At 32.0% G+C, this 18,790-nt stretch overlaps 1 protein-coding gene across 1 annotated transcript in view; it reads left to right on the top strand.

The window, feature by feature from the left end:
- The window catches only part of LOC129908348 (midnolin homolog), a 33,549-nt gene that overhangs the window by 1,863 nt on the left and 12,896 nt on the right, over positions 1 to 18,790 (top strand). Inside the window, exon 2 of the mRNA XM_055984776.1 lies at positions 16,986 to 17,073. Coding sequence (XP_055840751.1) covers positions 16,986 to 17,073 — 88 coding nt within the window. The remainder of the gene's footprint in view (positions 1 to 16,985; positions 17,074 to 18,790) is intronic.

The raw sequence follows: 18,790 nt of genomic DNA, 5'->3' as shown, positions 1-18,790 counted from the left end.
TAGAGAGGAATAATTAATTCCCTACCTCGCATCAATATTCCAATAATGTATTGTGTTGTGAATGTTGGACCCACAAGGGTAAATCCCCCAAGTGGAAGAATGACTTAAAACAATAAAAGGGTTCAATTAAAACCTTGGAGATGTAAAAAGATGAAACACCACACAGTCAGTGCTGTCGCTTGCATTTTGTCAGATACTGCCAAGTAAAGAATGTCTTGCAATTCAATGATTTGGGTCACTACTATTGCAAAGAAAAATTGCCTATTTACACCAGAGACTTAATTTCTTAATTAGAGAAAAAGAGTTTTTTTTTTCTGTTAAATTTTGGCCATTTTTCTATTACCCTCTCTTCATTATTACTCACAATTCATGAAAGTTGCACTTAACGTTGAATAACAGATAGTACCAAAATACCTTTAATAAATGGTTTAACTTTGCCCAGTATATTTATTGTTAAGAAAGTTATCACCTGTTCGTTGACTAACAACTGCAACAAAATAACATTATGATACCTACTATATTTTAATTTTTTCTTATTGAATGAGCATTTACTTTTGAATAGCCACTTAAAAGGCTTAAGGGGGGAAATCCCTCTGGACGACGGGATTTTCAAGAATTTTTTTTTGAAAACTGAAAGCATTAATTAAAATTTGGAAAAATACATGATATTATTGACATTATGAAGTGTTAACACAATTTTTTGAAGTAATCAAAAAACAAAATGGCGGCTCTTCAGCGGTTTAAAGTTGATGCCTCGCGTTTGCGCCTGCAATGCCCAGGTCCAGTAAATTATTTATGATCAAAAAAGAAATTTTTTTCCATTAAAATATATTTATACGCATTGCATGAACCTAAATTTAACAAAAAAAAGTGTAAAATAAAAATTAGAGACCAAAAAAACGAAAAAACACAATGTTTTTTTATAAACAAATTGTTAAAAAAAATATTTATTGTGAAAATTATATTGAACTTTTAAGTTCATGCACCAATGAGTTGACGAGTAATTTGCACTTTATTTCAAGTCGATAGCTTCATTAGTTTTTGAGTTACGTTGAACGGCGCGGAAAAAAACGTGTTTCTTGAAAAATTCGTTTAAAGTTTTCATTTTTGTACTGTGGTAGGCTCGGAACGCATGGGTTTCAGTACTATCTGGGGACTTTTGAGGCTTCATTTAAAGCTAAGACCACTAAAATAGTTTCTTCGGTTGATAAATGATTTTTTTAAGGAAAAAAATTAATAATGAAAAAATAAAAAAATTCCAGAGGGTTTTTCCCCCTTAAAAACCGTTTGAGACTTAGAAAAGGTTAACATTTGGCGATTTGTAACTCTAAAATTTTGTTGTGGAATTTTAACATAAAAAAAAAACAGTTTTTTGTTGCTCCTGAAAAGTTAATGCTTATTGACTTATGTTGTTGCTGAAATTAACAATTGATATAAAATTTGCGATACTTTTATGGCCAGTTTCATAAAGCCTTTTTAAATATTTGTCAGGCTTTTACGTCCTAAAATGACGTTTGTTCCATACAAAAAACGTCATTTAAAAATTTAAAAGCCTTTTAAACGTTTATGAAATCAAGCGGCCATTAGTTACGAATTCTGATTTTAAGACTGACGATGTATAAATGGATGTATTGCTTTGTAGTTAATAGTTATGTTCTAGGATAAAATAGCTAGATCAAAACAGAATAGGGCAGAAAAGTTTGCTGAAAAACTTCAGCAACAGAAATCAAAAACAAACAATTTGTGCGTTCTAGCATTGACTTAAAAGCAACAAATAATTCTATTAACTTGCTTGTTGGAAGTTACTTTCCGGTAAATATTGCTGCACCAAATCGGAAGTTTTTTTTAACTACCATAGTTTCAGAAATTTTTAAACAACACTGAAAATCAGCCTTTCTTCAATTCTCTTTTATTAGAAACTAGCAGAACCGGTTGACATTGCCCTAACCTTCCGAAAGATGGCAACCTAAAATTTTTGACTGCAAATAGTTAGTGTGAAATAGTCGTAATTTTAATTTAAAAATTCTAAAGTTATTTACATATTTTTATTAAACATTTATTTTCGAGATGAATACGTTGATTCAGGCGTAGCCCTAGAGACACAATTAGCTTTTTGTAGAAAGTCCAACTTTGTAGATTTGTATATTTGTATATAAATTTTGTAACATTAATTAAAAGACAGACTTCTTATACTCATACAAAAATATTATTTTTTAATAATGAACGTTTTCGGGAATAACAATTCTCATCTTTAGATTTACCAAATAGGTTAGGGTTAGGTAGAAATGACTGTCAGGAAAACAACTGACACACTTAGACCATTTATTGGTCCGTTGTGATACCATGATTTTGTGGTTCACTGGTATCTTCTAAGAAATATTTTTCCAGGTATTTTTTACGTCTACTGGAAAGGGCAAGACATGAGCAGAGAAGATGTTGGATTGTTTCTTCTTCTTCCTCATCAAGGCAACTTCTACAGAAGTCGTTAGAGATTACGCCAAGTCTTATGGCGTGTCTACCTATGAGACAGTGTCCTGTTAAGACACCTATTACAGAGCTGATATGCAATCTGCTTAGAGACAACAAATTTTTTGAACGTTTTGGATCTAGCCTAGGCCAGATCTGCTTGGTCGTTTGGCAAGTTATAATGTTTGACCATCGTATGTTTGTTGCCTCTATAGCTTCTTGCTTCAGCATGAGTTTGCACGTTGCGATTGGTATACCAATATTTGCCTTATTGGGTAAAAATAGGATGGACCAAATATTTCGCAAAATCTTGTCATTAAAATTTGTGAATTCAGTTATACCTATAACTTCATATTTTTAATATTTTTTTTTTTATTAATAGAGTTTCCGCATACCATCCTGGCTAAAGCCAAGAGTACCCATCTTATAAATAAGATTGGGCTCTTTTAGTCCCTAGCACTAGAAGAGGTAATTAAAAACGAGATTAGTTAAAAAACTTTTAAATATACTATAAATTGTTAATATTTCATATACTTATGATCTTACGTGTATTATTTGTACTAGTTTATATCAATTTTAATAAATTCACACAATTTTTTTTTGAATGCATTTAAATTATTTTCACTCTTCACTCCACTTGGTAAGTTATTAAAATAGTTAATGCCATCATAGAAGACTGAACTTTGGGTATTACTTAACCTACAACGCTGTGGTCTGATGTTGGTAGCATTTCTCAAACTATAAGGCTGAAAACAAAATTCACAACACAAAAACTTACAAAATGTAGGTACGTTTTTGTGTTACTAAGGCGATGATTGATTGTCAATAATTTATTAATTATTCTGCCATTCCGAAAGAAGGCCAATACAAGAAAACCAAGATCATGTACTTAAGTACTTCTTTTTGGGTTTCATATGTTCCGTTCAGCTATCTTAATTAAGTAAAATTTTATTATTTAACTTAGCATTGGTCCTTGGAAGGTCACCTTTAAACTTATGAGTACAATTTTTCAGCTTTTTTTAACAATTCAAGTAACCATTTGGACGGTTAGAATAACAGCACTATTTTCAATTTCATTTCAAGTCATTGTCAAGTTAAAAAATTTCTAAATCTTACCCCCAATTTCTAGACAATGTTCTAACTCTTAAAACACGGTTTAAGGATATTTTTCAATACTTATTTATTTCTGTTTTTTTAAATTAATATTTGAACAAGTACATTTTGAGCAAATAACACTTCCTTTTTTGGAAACGATTTTATGCAACATAGGTAATAAATTCCATAAACGTATAATATATCTTGCTCAGGATGAACTTTAATTAGTATGATTTTGGGCCATTTTTTGTATGCAATTGACAAATTTTTAACAAAAACAATATTCGGAAATTGAATTTTGAAATTTTAGGTAACTTAATTTATCTGTACTGTTCAACTAAATGCTCCAATTCGAACTTTTAATGTTTCATGTTTATCAACAAATACACAACGTGACAACGTGGATCATGGAAAGTGTATAATATAATCCGAATTAATGATTGAACAGCAGGAAGCTGATGCTTATTTTTCAAAAAAAAATATTTTTTCCACTGACCAAAGACCAAAGGACAGATTCATATTTAAATTTAAAATAAAAAATATGTTAGATGTACCTACGCCTATTCTATATTCACCAGTATACAATACATACATATGTCTGAAAAAAAAAATTATTTCGCGCACTTTTTACATTAAAAATGCAACCATAGCGTTGATATAACACTTATATACTCCTTCTCTATTTCGAACGTAGTTTGTTTTATCTATTAAAACTATATTGGATAGGGTATCTTTAAACGAAATAAAGTTGTTGAAAACAGTCAAATAACTGTTTTTTCGTCCAAAGTCAAAATCTTGTTGAAAAAAAAATCCTATAACCATCCAACTTAGTATGATTAAAATACCAAATGGTACAATCGACAACTCTGAACATACATCCACCACACAGGAGCGGCCATTTTATTTTCTCGCCCATTCACAGCTGATTTATGTGTACAAAAAAATACCATGGTAGAAGGAGTGTATGGGGAGGGCAAAGGAACATAACGCAACAAAGCACGGGTGGCTGTGGTATGGTGTGGTGTGGTTTGGCTGGTCGTGCCCCCTGCGCATCAGCAGCTCCTCCATATCCACACCAAACACAGATGTGTATGGCTAATTTGTTTGCTTTAATTTTTGCATTTCTTTATTATTATTTTTTTTTGTTTTCTTCTTCTTTTGCCTAAAAAGCAATGCAGGAATTTCAATTGCTGGATGTACTCCATTTTGTGAATTTAGCTGGTTAAAAAGAAGAGCCGATAAAGCTTCCTGAATATACAAGTAATCTGGTAAAGCATCTTTTGTAAAATAAAGGTACTTTAAGAGGTGTATCAATTTGGTCTGCAGCAATTGAGGGAGATCTGTAAGGGAATTGGTTTTTCATTTTTTGAAAATATTGATTTTTAAAATGCACAGCGTTGGGGGCTATCTTTGTATGTATGCTCTCCCCTGTCCTCTATTAACTCGCTTTTACATAGATACATACTTTCATCCACATGGGGATTGAGTGTGGGACTGCACGCATTTTTTTTTTTTACTTTAGAGTTTGTTGGAGACTGTCCGTTCCTGCATGTTGCTATGATATTTGACATGTTGAGATTTTAAGATAGCCTGGGTTACCCATATACATTTAGGTACCTAGTAATTTTTTTTAGACTGAAGTGATTCCCTCTCTTACTCTTTCATTAAAAAAAACTTCCACACTAAGTTCATACATATACAAACATGTATCATCAAAAAAGTGCGTTCGTTTTTAAGGAAAGGTAGATAATTGTCACTGCGGTGTGGTGGTAGGTATATTTTTTGGGTCTGATTGTTTGGTCTGCATGTGATGTTTGATGACTGCTGGTGGCTACAAAGGCTGTGCCAGAGAAGTCACCGATTTAATAGCTGAGAGTGGAGAGTGCGTCACTAGAATGAGCACCGCACCACCATCATATCGATGTCGTGGTCGACATCGTCGTCGTTTTCGTATCTCGTATATGTCGACTACGTTGTCGTCGTCGTCGTTGTTCCAGTTTAAGGCGTTGGATTTGGATGAGTATCTGTCTTGCCTTGCTCGCCATATATTTGGTGGTAGAATTTTATGGTCATTCAGACAAATAATGGGTCGGGTCGTGTGTGATGTGTTGTATGTATACCACATGTGGTAATATAAATATGTGTGTGTATACTATATAAATGTATACCTACAAATATATACATACATTATCATATAGATGGATAGAAAGTAGGAGATTTTTTGATGGATTCAATTTGATGTTTATAGGAATATACGACGAGTATACCTATACCTAGTTTTTTTGCGCCGCTCTTTGTTGAATAAGCAAGAATTTTGTATGTAATGATTGCAAATAAGCTTTTTTTTTGTAAGGGGAAACTAGGTATTTATACATGCTGCGTTAGAAGTAGATAAAATTGTACATAGGGTGACTAGATCTTCCATAGGCAAAAAATGAGAATAATAATAAAAAATGTTTTCATTAGTAAAACTAATAAAAAAAGGCCTTATATACGAGGTAGATATGAAAATTGAGTTGCATTTATTAGTATTTTTTGTCCATGAAACATGAATCAATACAAAGTACATAAAAGAGACGTATACCAATATTCATTTTGATTATTGTAATAAAGCTAGCTCTGAGAATGACAAAGCTTTGAATATAAAAGAATCTTTTTCTATAGACTGGTTAGCTAGAAGACATTTCTTTGCACATCTGGACCTTATTCGAAACCTGAAATGAATAGCTGTAGGTACAAACAGCTTATAACGTATTTGAATTGGGCTCTACTGAAGAATTCGGTTAGCTAAAAAAACAAGATCTTGAAAGTGGCTTTTTTTCAATTTCAGATAGATATAATGCTCTACTGCTAAAAGCTGTTCTTATGAATAACATGAAAAAAACCGGGAAAAGGTCATTCCAAATTTCTCAGCAAATTCTACTTACAAAACTAAACTCATATCTTTTCTATTATTAAGAGACATTTACGAAAAAATTCTAACCTACCAAAATCAGTAAATATTCATGTATGTGTGTGTGCATTTTTGTTTGTATACATAATAGCCACCATTCTAGCTAAGAAATCACATACCTACAAATAATTTGCAGAAAATGTATATCGTCAATATTTCCGGTTTCCGGGATGTGATATTGCTCTTTCCAAATTTACTGCAATTGTTTTGATTTCCCCTCGCCTTATATATGTACGTCATGTGCTTATCGTATATTCTCGTTTTACATTTAAGTTTTTTTTAGTCAAATTTTACCCACGACTCATAGGATCAAATCGCAAAATATTTGTCTTTCTCATCTTTTGAACTAACAGTGTTCAAAGGTAGACTTGGCACACCCCTCCGTCACTAACAAGTTTGGTTCAAAATTTAGAATTTGCATTGATAAAATAATTTTATACAATTGGAATTTTCGCTTTGAAAATAAAATACATAGGTACAATGAGCAAAAATCTTAATTTATTAGAAGGAATGAAAATTCCCATCATTATTTTTATGGAAAATGATTTCATTTATTTTTTTATGTTGTGTCTCAAGAAAAGATTGGCCGATATTTTTTTTAGGAAACTGTTTTTATAATGTTCGTAAAAATGTCTAACGTGGTCAAATTGCTGCTCTGGGTTTGGTTGTCACTTGACTTCGCTAAGGCTACTGACGATGCTTTAACCGAACTTAACGTAAAAAATTAATTTGTTACCTTGCTTCAAACGAAGATGTTCTAGTACACGTTTTTAATTATTTGAAATAAGTTGACCAATAAAAGCCCAATTACTTATTAATTATCAATTCTTGTCAGGAGTTTGCTGAGTCAGTCAATTTATAAAGAATAATCTGAGATCAGAGTAGGAAGTGAGATTGATGGTGAATTCGATGTGAAATGCTTGATTATGTTAAATAATCTCTGCCACACTTCGTTTCGCACCAAATATTAACTTCTACTGTGGAAGTTGCTTGCAAATCTCAAGCTATCTTTGCATAATCTTGCGCAGATACAGAAGCTTCTTTAGATATGTATGTATGTACTTCATTTTGCAAGAAATGTGCTCTTTGGGAGTGCATTCTAAATAGGTTTTCATTGTTTCCAAATACTCTTCAAGCATAGAGTAACTTCTTTCATTCTACAGAGTTATGAAATGATACTGACTGTCGAAGCAAAAACCTAGAATATTCCTGAAGTAAATCAAAAAATCAAATGCAAGAACGAAATCGCTAACGAACAATTTTGTCAGATTTTTCATTTTTAATCACGCTTTTTAGAGACAGACTTTTGCGTTAGAATTTAGTTTTATTCTCGTTTCTTTTTTATTGTATCGAAATGTATAGTTTTTAAGTTGATACTGAAAAAACAGCAGGGGCTGAGATCACTCCTGCCTTTGACTCAAACATTGCTATTCTCATCTATTTTGTAATTTCGATTTACCTAATCTGGGATATAAATGCATTTTAAGTACAAAAGTACTTCATTAAGATACAAGACACAAAATACTGCCAAAATTGTATTATGCGAGTTTAAGGGAACTTATAATTATCTTTGTAGTTGGCGCAATTTGCAGCGTCTCCTTTTTTTAATTTTAAGATTTAAAAATTTGAAGACAAGGCGTCTTGAGATCGTACTCAATATCTGGTAAAACAAAATAATGGAAATTAATGATTATTATGAAATTAATTTAATCTATTTAACGGTTGGATAATTTTTCCTAATTCTTTGATTGCAATTAAAAATATAAAAAGTAAAACCAAATCATAGAATGCGAGAATGTTAGATCCAAAATCGCGGAAACTAATAAAAATGCAATAAAAAATAATTTGGTTCAATAGATACTAAAATAATGAGAACTTAATTGTTTATTTACACAATAGATTACGGGCTATAAGAAGTTCCTTATGAGTTGTCAATTGTATTTAAAATACAATTAAAAAATATTTTGTTTATTTCAAAGTCAAAGTTGTGTTTTTATTTAATAAAATATTTCCTTATTGCAAATGTTTTTTGTTTACATACTTTGCTATTCCTGTATTGTTGTTTTTGGTTCATTAAGAATAGAATTTGGGTTTTACTTTGGAATTAAAATAAAAAAAACAAAACCAAGTTCCCACAATTCATCTCATGAGTATTTTAATTTGAGATGAATTATCATAAATTTCCTATCACTTCTTATTTTAGAAGATATGTACATATTTACATAATATATCCTAAGTTACACGTTTGACAAAGTTAAGATTCAATGTTTTGTCCCATAAATGGTTATGGTATGGCCTAGCAACAAATGATTAACATGCCAACGAATCTAAAATCGTTAACATAACAAACGTTGGTTGGGTGAAAAATATAGAATCGATGCCACAATTTTCTGCATAACAACGAATTGTTTTTGAAAATGAGAATTTCTTGTAACTATAGAGTTCATTGTATCGATTTTATTCTTGCTTCATATTTTTTTTTTAAACCAAAAATACTTTGTTGCATTTAAGATTATTTTCAACAAAAATAAAAAAAAAAACTTCCTTAGAGACGCTGCAGTGTAGTTATGTATACATACATTTCAATTGATTGGATTTCTTCTTGGTGTAATATGAGTATATTATACGTACATATCTGCATTTATTTAAAATGTAACGCCACGCAAAAATTTCTCTTCATTAAGAGAGTTAATCAATATATATATATTTTTAAATTTCATCTCACATGGGAACTTTTTGCTTAAAAAGTTGACCAAAGTTGTTTAAAATTGTATGATAAAAATGAGCAATAGAATATAACATTCAGCTAGATGATCGAATGGACAATCTTTCTTGTATATAAAATGTTACTTGTTTTTGGTCCTGTTTTTATAAGCCCTCAAAGGGTAGTTTTCCCTTTAAACGATAAACACAGTAGAAGGATTAGGAAAATAGAGCCGAATTTGATAGGAGATACCGATGTACATTAGTTTTAAAGTTCTAAGTTTTGAAATTAAAAGGAAAAAGAGGACCGTAAGGCGTTCAACGTTCGTGCAGTGCAGCTGAAGAAAGAATCTCTCTGGACTCGAGGTTAAACTGCTGAGAATTAGTTGAAGGGCAAGTCTTACAATTGAATTGTTTGACTGGCAAAAAGCTCCAAGCTTTTTTTGTCTGAAAATTCCGATAAAACGTTCGTCGTTGGTCAAGAGCAATAGTAAATGTTTTAAATATGTATCTATCACCTATCGTTTGTATGGGTCAATTTTGAATTTTCACTTAAAGAATATAAGGAAGAATCCAAATCAAATATTCCAAGTTAGTACGTCTCAGCAGAACTTTATGATTGAAAGTCATGTGAAACCAAAAACATTTAACCTTGAGCTTTCGACTGTAGTGGAGTGTTTTTGATATCCAGAACCCTAGCACTACAGTTTAACACTGTTCATATTTCCAATTAGAAAAATTCGAAAACTTTATACAAGGTTTTGACCAATAGAAACAACTTTAAGCTAAAAAATCAATATTTTTAAGCTTGAAGACGCTATTTTTAATTTTTTGGTCAATTTTTAACATCAAATATTCTAACGCTTTGCCGTTATCTGCTTGGCTGTATGACCAGCCAAATATACCACAACCACGAACGAGAGTTATTTAGGGAGGATTCTGTGTTTGATATGCTGTGTGTACTATGTGTGTATGTGCCACAGCCCTTCTCAACTATACACTACACGCCCTCGCAATTACCTGAATCAACATCGATGCTCTTTCCTCAAAATATACATATACATATATACACATATCTAAAAAACTAAGCTTGATGTAGTGTTTTTCTATGGATCAATAAAGTGTTGCCAGGAAAAAGGGGTGAAAAATCCTTGATGGCAGTGTCATACCATATACCAGATGCGTATCTTGGTCCGAGTTACTATATGAATGAGCCTATGCATTGTGTTGTCCCCTTTTCGTATTTGGAATTAATTTTTTTTTCTTCAATCGGATCAGATCCTTTTACTTTTTATTAAGAAAGTGTTTTTTTTTTTTTTTACTTTGTTTTGTTTTGGAACATAGGGAACAACTAAGGAAACAAACTAAAGAAAAAAAAAAACAATCATCATCATTTTGTTCATAACAGGTAGAAATGCCAGGTTAACGTAAATAAAAATTATACTTTATTCTCATATTCCCATACGTTGGCGAATATGTAATATGTTTTGTTTGAATTGCGTGCATATACATACATACATTTTGTTTTTGTATTTGTTTCGTGCAAGAAAGAAGTTCACCTTTTGCTTTGTTGTCAGCCTAAATCCAGATGGGTACAGGTGTGCATAGTGTGCAACAATAGAGTATATATTATGTACATTTAAGCGAATAAATATTTTTATTTTGAGCAACAGTTGAAATGAAGTTGGTGGCAGGTTCTTCCAAAGCATTTTTATGTAAACAAAGAAATGAAAAATTGAATTAAATTGGAAATAATTTAAACCGACCTTACTGACTCGGCTTAAATAAATAATTCTTGTGAATTTGTATTGTAGTTTTAGATGTCTTTTTTTATGTACTTAGAAATTTTTTGTATTGTAACCAAAACGTAAAATGCTTTTATTTGTTCTCTTGGATATACGCTCAGTTTGTTCATGTAACGGTTTTAATTTCTTTAAACTTAAGATGTTTTATTTAATAAGGTTTTTTATATAAAAATGTATCTGTTTAACATAAACAAGAGCAAATTACACAAAATATGTTTGTTCTAAATGGATGCCTGTTAAATTCAGTGTATCCATAGTAGATAGGAATGCTGGACTGGCTTGTCATTTATTTGGTCTCCGAAAAGATATACTGGTGCATGCTAACTTCTAGTATGGCGTATGGGTAACTTAGTCTTCATTGAGGTAAGAATGAATTGTTTTGTTTATTTAGACATTCTAAAGAGCAACCTCCGCCACAGTGTCAAATATTACATTAAGATGAATCGTTTATCTTTCATGCAGATAATGGCTCCAAGCAAAATTCGGACTTCTTTAGTAAATGGTTGCTAAGCTGCTTTTAAAACCTCCAAATATCACCCCTGTTTTGAATGCTATTGATCATCTATGCGACTGTTTGGAAGTGGTCAAGGGATTCCTTGAACCTATTCTTACAGGAAGAGGGGAGAAATTTAAAACTTAAAACTTTTTTCTGAAGAATTTGGATTTTTAAGTTATGCCGATTTTCTAAGACAGGGACGATATGTTTTTTGAGTGTATCTGAGACACCCTTGCATAATTAGAAAATACTATATGTACATGTCGATGACTAAATTTCCTCTCTTTGGAAATTGGAATTTTATTCCTAGGCTCGTGAATCTTTAGTCCAGATCGTGATAGACTAAAAAAAATCACTATCACAAATGTGTAAGTAACAGCTGTCGCCAAAACATCATTTGCAGATGTGCAAAGGTTGAAGTTAAAACATAGCTCAATTTTGAACTAGTTCAAATGTGCTTTCACGTGGATCGGAATAAGGCTGAGTAAGATATTCTTTAAATTTGTTAGTTCCATAATAACAGAAAATACCGAAATATTTATCAAGAATATTTTCATTGTACATTCATGCTTGGGATGAGAAGGACTATGTATGTGTAACCAAACTGACATCTGTTAAGAATTCTTGATATGTAGATAAGAAATATTGACTGGAAATGCGGTTCCCGAAAAAAAAAACAGCTGATTCATAAAAAAGAAAATTTTGGGTAACATAGGTTCAATCCGGTTATTCAAATAAAGAAAAACAGCTGATTCACATGATTGCGAATAAATTTCTTTGAAAAAATTGATACAGTTCGAAATGAGTTGACTATGTTGGAGGAATCTACGTACTTGTTGGGCTGAATTTTCTCTGTTCTCAAACTTCAAAATAAAATTTACGCCTCGGGATACAACGCTACCGCCTGAAATAATAAATAAAATACTAGAATAATCTGGAGACTAAAATTAAACGAAATAAAAAAATATAACCGCCAAGGCCAAAGGAGCAAAAACTATAACTAGATATTATTTTGTTTTGTTTGTCATTTCCGAAATTTAGCTTCAAAATTAAGTTTTCCACCTACAATTCAAAGCATGTAAATTGTAAATACCTTTTAGCATCTAAAGCAGATGCTACTATCGACACGAGCATAACATCAATAAATTAAGATTTTCAAACTCATTGATTTTGTCAATAGTTTGGTTATACATATTAGCAATCAGTAATCCAAAAAAAACTTCAACTTGTTTCAATCATTTATAAAATTTATTGGAACATAAAAAAATTTTAATTTTTGTATTACTTTTATTAGTAATGGTCTTTTTTTTATATAATACAATCAAACTGGTGGGATTTTAATTTTTTTTTAAAGATTACAATCATAATAGGGTCAATGCTAAATTAATAAAATATGTATGTATGTATATGCATTGTCAAATAGTTAATATTTTGCATATTTTAGCTAATTTAAAAGTTGTTAAAAAAATCTATATTCAATCGGATTATTATAATTGAAACAAATATTTATACACAAACAAAAAAGAAATCAAATTTGGTTGTTGGATTATACATATTTATGTACATATTTTACATAAGTTTAGTATTATTCATAATCTTTTTAATTTAAATCTGATTAAAATTAACTTTCTAATGTTACTTTGTAATTAAATTAAGTTGTTTAAACCGTATTTTGTGGTCACAATACATTACTTTAGATAACATGATGCAACACTTTTGTGTTTTATTGAAAACCACCAACACGTGGATTTGGAATCATTTCATAAGAGGTTTCATGTCACACAAAAAACTTCTATTTGAATTTGAGTTGACTCAAGAAAACAGCATACTATATGTTCTGGGTGAAATGATGCTTACAGGCATCAATAACACAGTACCTGCGGAATATAAAAAGATTCCAAGACACTGCCCAGCTTCATCCCAATCCAAACATCAAGCTTTCGGAGGTCAGTTCCTAGACGACCTAAGCGATCACTCTGATAAAATAAATAATAATTTTCCTAAACAAAACTCAATGACTCTAACATAACTTAACATCAATTATGCCAAAGAGTTAAATTCACAGAAACCATTTTGAGTAAGAGACTTGCACACTGGGTATTCTGCTGAACCAAATCCCCTCAGTCCCTGCAATACTCAAAATTAGGAAAAGCTTAAGAAAGCAACCTGTCACGTAAACTGGTGCTATCTTGGAAAATAGTCCCCGTTGACAATACCTAGTTAAAAATCAACATCGTGATAGTGATGTTCCTCAAAAATTGCAAGTACAAATCTTAGCCAATCCTTAAAACTCACACAACTGTGTTTTCAAGCTTCTCCCTGCAGACTTGAAAAAAGATGTAGTGTACTTAAATTTTCAAAACAACAGCACCGCAAGATAGATTCGTGAGATAAACTTTGTAATTTTAATTAATTGAATTATCGACTATCACTTTCACTTATGTGTTTGGTTGAATTAATCACATCGCCTACATCCCAATTTTATACATTGACCATTACTAATATATGTGACTCTCTATAAAATCACCAAAAACCTTAACTAAAGGATTGTATTCGTACAAATTTAACGTAGGGTGCATGTGAATTTTGAACATTCAACAGTTGCTTAATCCTTAATGTGAATTAATTTACCAATACACCTTGAAACAGTGCACTGTGTAACGTGTTTCTTTCAGATGAGAAAGGGAAACTTTCCTTATTCATGTTTTCACCTCTTAACCATCACACTGTTGTTGTTGTTGGTATATCGATTTGATTGAATTTGATATGGAGACTTTAAAGATGTAGATTTCGAAGGTTAAAACAAATAGGTATACAAAAAATATTATTTTCAGTTGTCTTCATAATAGTGACCCACTCAATCATCATCACATTGAAATGTTTGATCGGTTTAATTTTGGACAAACAAAAAAAAATTAGGCAACAAAGCCTAAGCTATTTAATTCAAAACCTCAAATCCACCACAGAACAGGAAGGTGGAGACAGTGAGCACATTATTTGTCCATGGTTAAAAAGTATAACTTCAAGCTGTGACGTGCTTATATACCTGTACGGCATAAACTTTCATAAAAAGAAAATTTCGTCATAAAAAGTATCAAATAAAGAAAAAAAAAATAAATGCAGAAACAAAAAAAACAAACTGGTTACTTTATGTTAAACAACGCGATGACGAAGTAACAACCACTCCGCCATCATCATGCTGAGGGCAAAGCACACGTTACATACAACACACAAAAAATTAGCATTCACGACATTGGCTTGGTTTTTTTTTGTATTTATTTATTTTTTTTTTGTTCGTTATTTTCGGCTTCGAAGGTTGAAGGCGTTTATTCAATAGTTGGGTTTGGATTGAAGTACTTTGCCACATGTTGAAAGTGGCAGACAAAGAAAAGATTTTGACCATCATTTATTGATGAGAAATCATATAGAGATGTACACTCTTGATCGCTTCAATAAGTTTATCTTTAAATACTAAATATAAATAATTATTAAAATATAAATTCTTTAGCAATATCTTCATTAAATATTTCTGTTTAAGCTGCGTAATGCACGCAGTTAGCATTACTGCGTGCTTAGAGAAATCTTATTTAAATTTTATTCGATTTTAACAATTTAACGACCTCATAGTTTACATAATATGTTTATGTCCCATCGTTCTACTGCTAAATGCTGCTTGTGAAGAGGTTAATAAGAATCAAACTGCTAATTAATACTATTAAGCACTAATCGACGCTGCCACTTGGATGTATTCAAAACAACAAGTTGAACCTATTCAATTGATCTGGAGTGTAGAAAGATTGAATTTGCAGTGAAACTTTTTTGACAAAATTTTAGTAAGTAGTAAAAGCGATTAATTTGTGTTAATAGGAGTGGCTCATTAATTCAATGCAATATAAAAAATATTTATTACGTGCTTAATGCAAATATTTTTGATCGTACACTACGGTTCACATAAATGAAAAATAAATCCATTGCTAAAATAAGAAAGCTATAAAAAACGTGAACAAATTTACAAAATTGATCTCAAATTTAACAAGATCCAGCAGTCTGTCACGTAGACGAATGCTAACTTTGGGCGATGGTTAAAATTCATCATCTTAATATGACAGTACTAGCAATAACTCCAATCAAATTCAAATAGCCCTAGCATCAAGCAACTTCAATAAGGATATGAGCGAATGATATTTATAGAAATCCTTTTGAGTAAAAAAAATTGCACCCCTGTTTTGTGCTGAACGAACTCGCTGGCGATTTCTACAATTAAGCGTCTCTACATGTCAAGGCTATTGCAGCAAAAGTTTAATACATAGGTAGAACAACTTTAATCAAGTAATATAGCCAAAATTGAGCGACATCCACAGGTACCCTTTCGTGCAAAAGGCTTGCTCACTGGGTCCTGGGTGAATGAACTAGGTTTTGGGTAATCCATTGCTGAATGGGAGTTGGTAACTAGGATAGCAGCCATTGACGTGAAGACTGTTGTATTGGGAAAGAGCAAACTCTCAGCATCACTCCTGCCAACGTAGGTATCTGACCAGGTTAAGTTTAGGCTAACATTCTCTCAAGCCCGAAACGATCATTGATCACATATTTTGTCTTCCTTGACCAGAACCGCACTTAAACATTCTACAAACAATTAAGTTCACTTAAGTGATGGCATCAAAACGGTGTAAATCAAGGCTAATTGGGCTTTTCTAAGTAAATGCTCCAAAGGCCGCAATTTCTCCTTATGGTAAGTAGCCATAGACAAATAGAGTGTACGATGATAGAAATTGTCAAAGAGCCGGGAACAGATTTCTTGCGTGAGACGTAACCGATTCATATGAATGTCATTGGTTGTATGGGTTATGGTGATGGCAAATACCTTAGTCTGCCTGCATTTATTGGGGCGTTGCAACGCGTTGTCGAGAAAAAGCGCATCAAAAGTACCATTTTTCTGAAAATCGATTTAGTGATAACCAACGCCACAAAATCACTGATGACAAAAAAAAAATACCAATGGCATTTTTAGGCATTTTTAGACTTTGGGGGTAACCACTTAAAATTCATCGCATCCTGTAACCCTGGACTCTCTGATAACAAAAATACCCATGGCAGACGTGTTTTGTCTAAAAATTGAGTTATTTAGGGTGCCTCTGAAAATTAGTCACATCCTGTAGCCTTGGACTCCCTGATGACAAAAATATTCATGGTACAAATTTTAAGCTTAAGGAACCAAATACAGATATAAAAATGTTCTTTTGGGGCTAATAAATTTAGTGGATGTGAAATTAATATACAAATAATTGATTTAAAAAATACATTTCAGTTCACCCAAAGCACAATAGAACTCGATAAAATGAAATCAAAGATCACCGTTTATTCTTGATTCTCAGTATATATGTAATTTTAATCGACCTTAAAAAAACATCTTCACTGTTGATGACAATACTAATGTGCGTTTTTTTCTTAACCATTTCCTTTGCAGAGAACTACAGGATGGATCACTCAAAGACAATGGATTAATGGATGGCTCTAAGATCATCCTAATACCTAATGTTGAAACCGGATTGCTAGTAAGTTAACAATTTCTTTGGTGTGTTTATTTTTTTTCGAACCGGCTTTGTTCATCAAATGCCACAACTATTACGTTATATTCTTTTAAATCTATGTATGTACTGACGTCAAAGTTGTCGTAGCTATATGCAACTATAGATTCAATCAAACTATTTTTTTCTTAACTTGACATTATCGTCGTCGGCGAACGACGAACATGCCATTTCTCCAGAACGAGTGAATCATTACCGCGCCTCGTTGTATAATATTGATGCGGAATTGTGGAAAAAACGCTAAAGTGATGACATACAATTATTATTGTATGTCCCCCTTCTTCAACTTCTTCTTTTTCTGTCTTTCATTCGTGAACGTGACTCTCGTATAAGTACCGTTTTCAATTGCTTGCTTCACTGTACTGTAAGCATCATTAGCGTTAGTTTTTTTTTTTTGTAAGTTTATTTTTTTCTTTCACCAGTAATCGTCTGGTGCCGCGCATGCGCCAGGCATTTATATGCGAGCACACAATGTCAAAAGCGAAACAAGCGTAATAAAATGTATGAAGAATAATCGCGTCATTGGCGGCGACATGGTGCGGTGGCGACGATAGACGGCCGGCGTGGTGATGCGTTTTACGTTCAGAGGTGCAAAAACAGTTAAAAGTGCGGCTGAAGAAGAGGCAATTCGGGCGTTGAAAAGTATGTCAATATATGTAATGATGTATGATGGTAGAGCGCGTAGCCACAGTGGTTGGATGGCACTAAAATAATGCTTCCCAGATGAATAGTTGATTTTATTTTTTCTAATTTCAGCATAAATGGTGCAAGTATATTGTGTCTATGTTGTAGCTTTTTCATGCGTAAGCAATGAAGGATCCAAAATACGGTCAAATCCGTTTATATGCAGTATGTTTTCTTGATAGAATCATTTCATTTCGTGAGTTCAGTTCTTTTTCATAGTTTAACTTAACTTTTGTTGTGTTAGACAAATTTTAGAAATTTTCATTTAAGCGGAATCGACTGTATAATGGTTATTTTTGTTTTCTCTATTGTGCTCTGGGCAAATTAGAACAGGTCCAAGTAATTTACCTGATCGTTTCAATCAACTAGTTTGCGGATGGTCAGCTTGTCATGTATTTTTATAAATTTTATGATTTATCAGTTGTTTTTGAAAACAATCAACGCATGAACCGGCGTTTTATAGATATATTACATATATTTACCTGCTCACTAGAGCTGAAAATTATTTTTGGTATTTTATACATATACATACGTCAAGTGTTATTTGTTAGGTATATGCACTGCTGGCATTTGATAGTTCAGAAAAATCAACTCAAACAACAAAGTTTTCAAACCATTCACGCTGTGAAAATCTTCTTAACTTGTTCACTTCAGCTTAAGTTTACTCGGCTCAGCTTCCAACACTTGCTAGCGAAGTAAACAATTCAAGAAAGAACTTGGCTAAAAAATCTAAGATGAAGTCTTTATATTTTCAATCACAGAAAAACTGCCAGCCAGTTGTTTAGTTTCAGTTTAACATCAAGGCTTGATCAAACTTGAGATTATTTACGATTTCTTGTTCTCATTGCTTCAAATACGGTACGAAATGTCATTGTCAATGAAAACTCTCTAAGTCTACTATATTATAGTAGAGTTATCGCAGAATTTTGCTTCGTCTCTGAATATCAGCCAAGCTTGTTCTAGATGATGGATCCTACTAGTGGAAGGCACATTGCGAACA

The sequence above is a fragment of the Episyrphus balteatus genome, chromosome 2 (genome assembly GCF_945859705.1).
Source record: "Episyrphus balteatus chromosome 2, idEpiBalt1.1, whole genome shotgun sequence".
Taxonomy (NCBI): domain Eukaryota; kingdom Metazoa; phylum Arthropoda; class Insecta; order Diptera; family Syrphidae; genus Episyrphus; species Episyrphus balteatus.
This window is presented reverse-complemented; position numbering and strand designations above follow the sequence as displayed.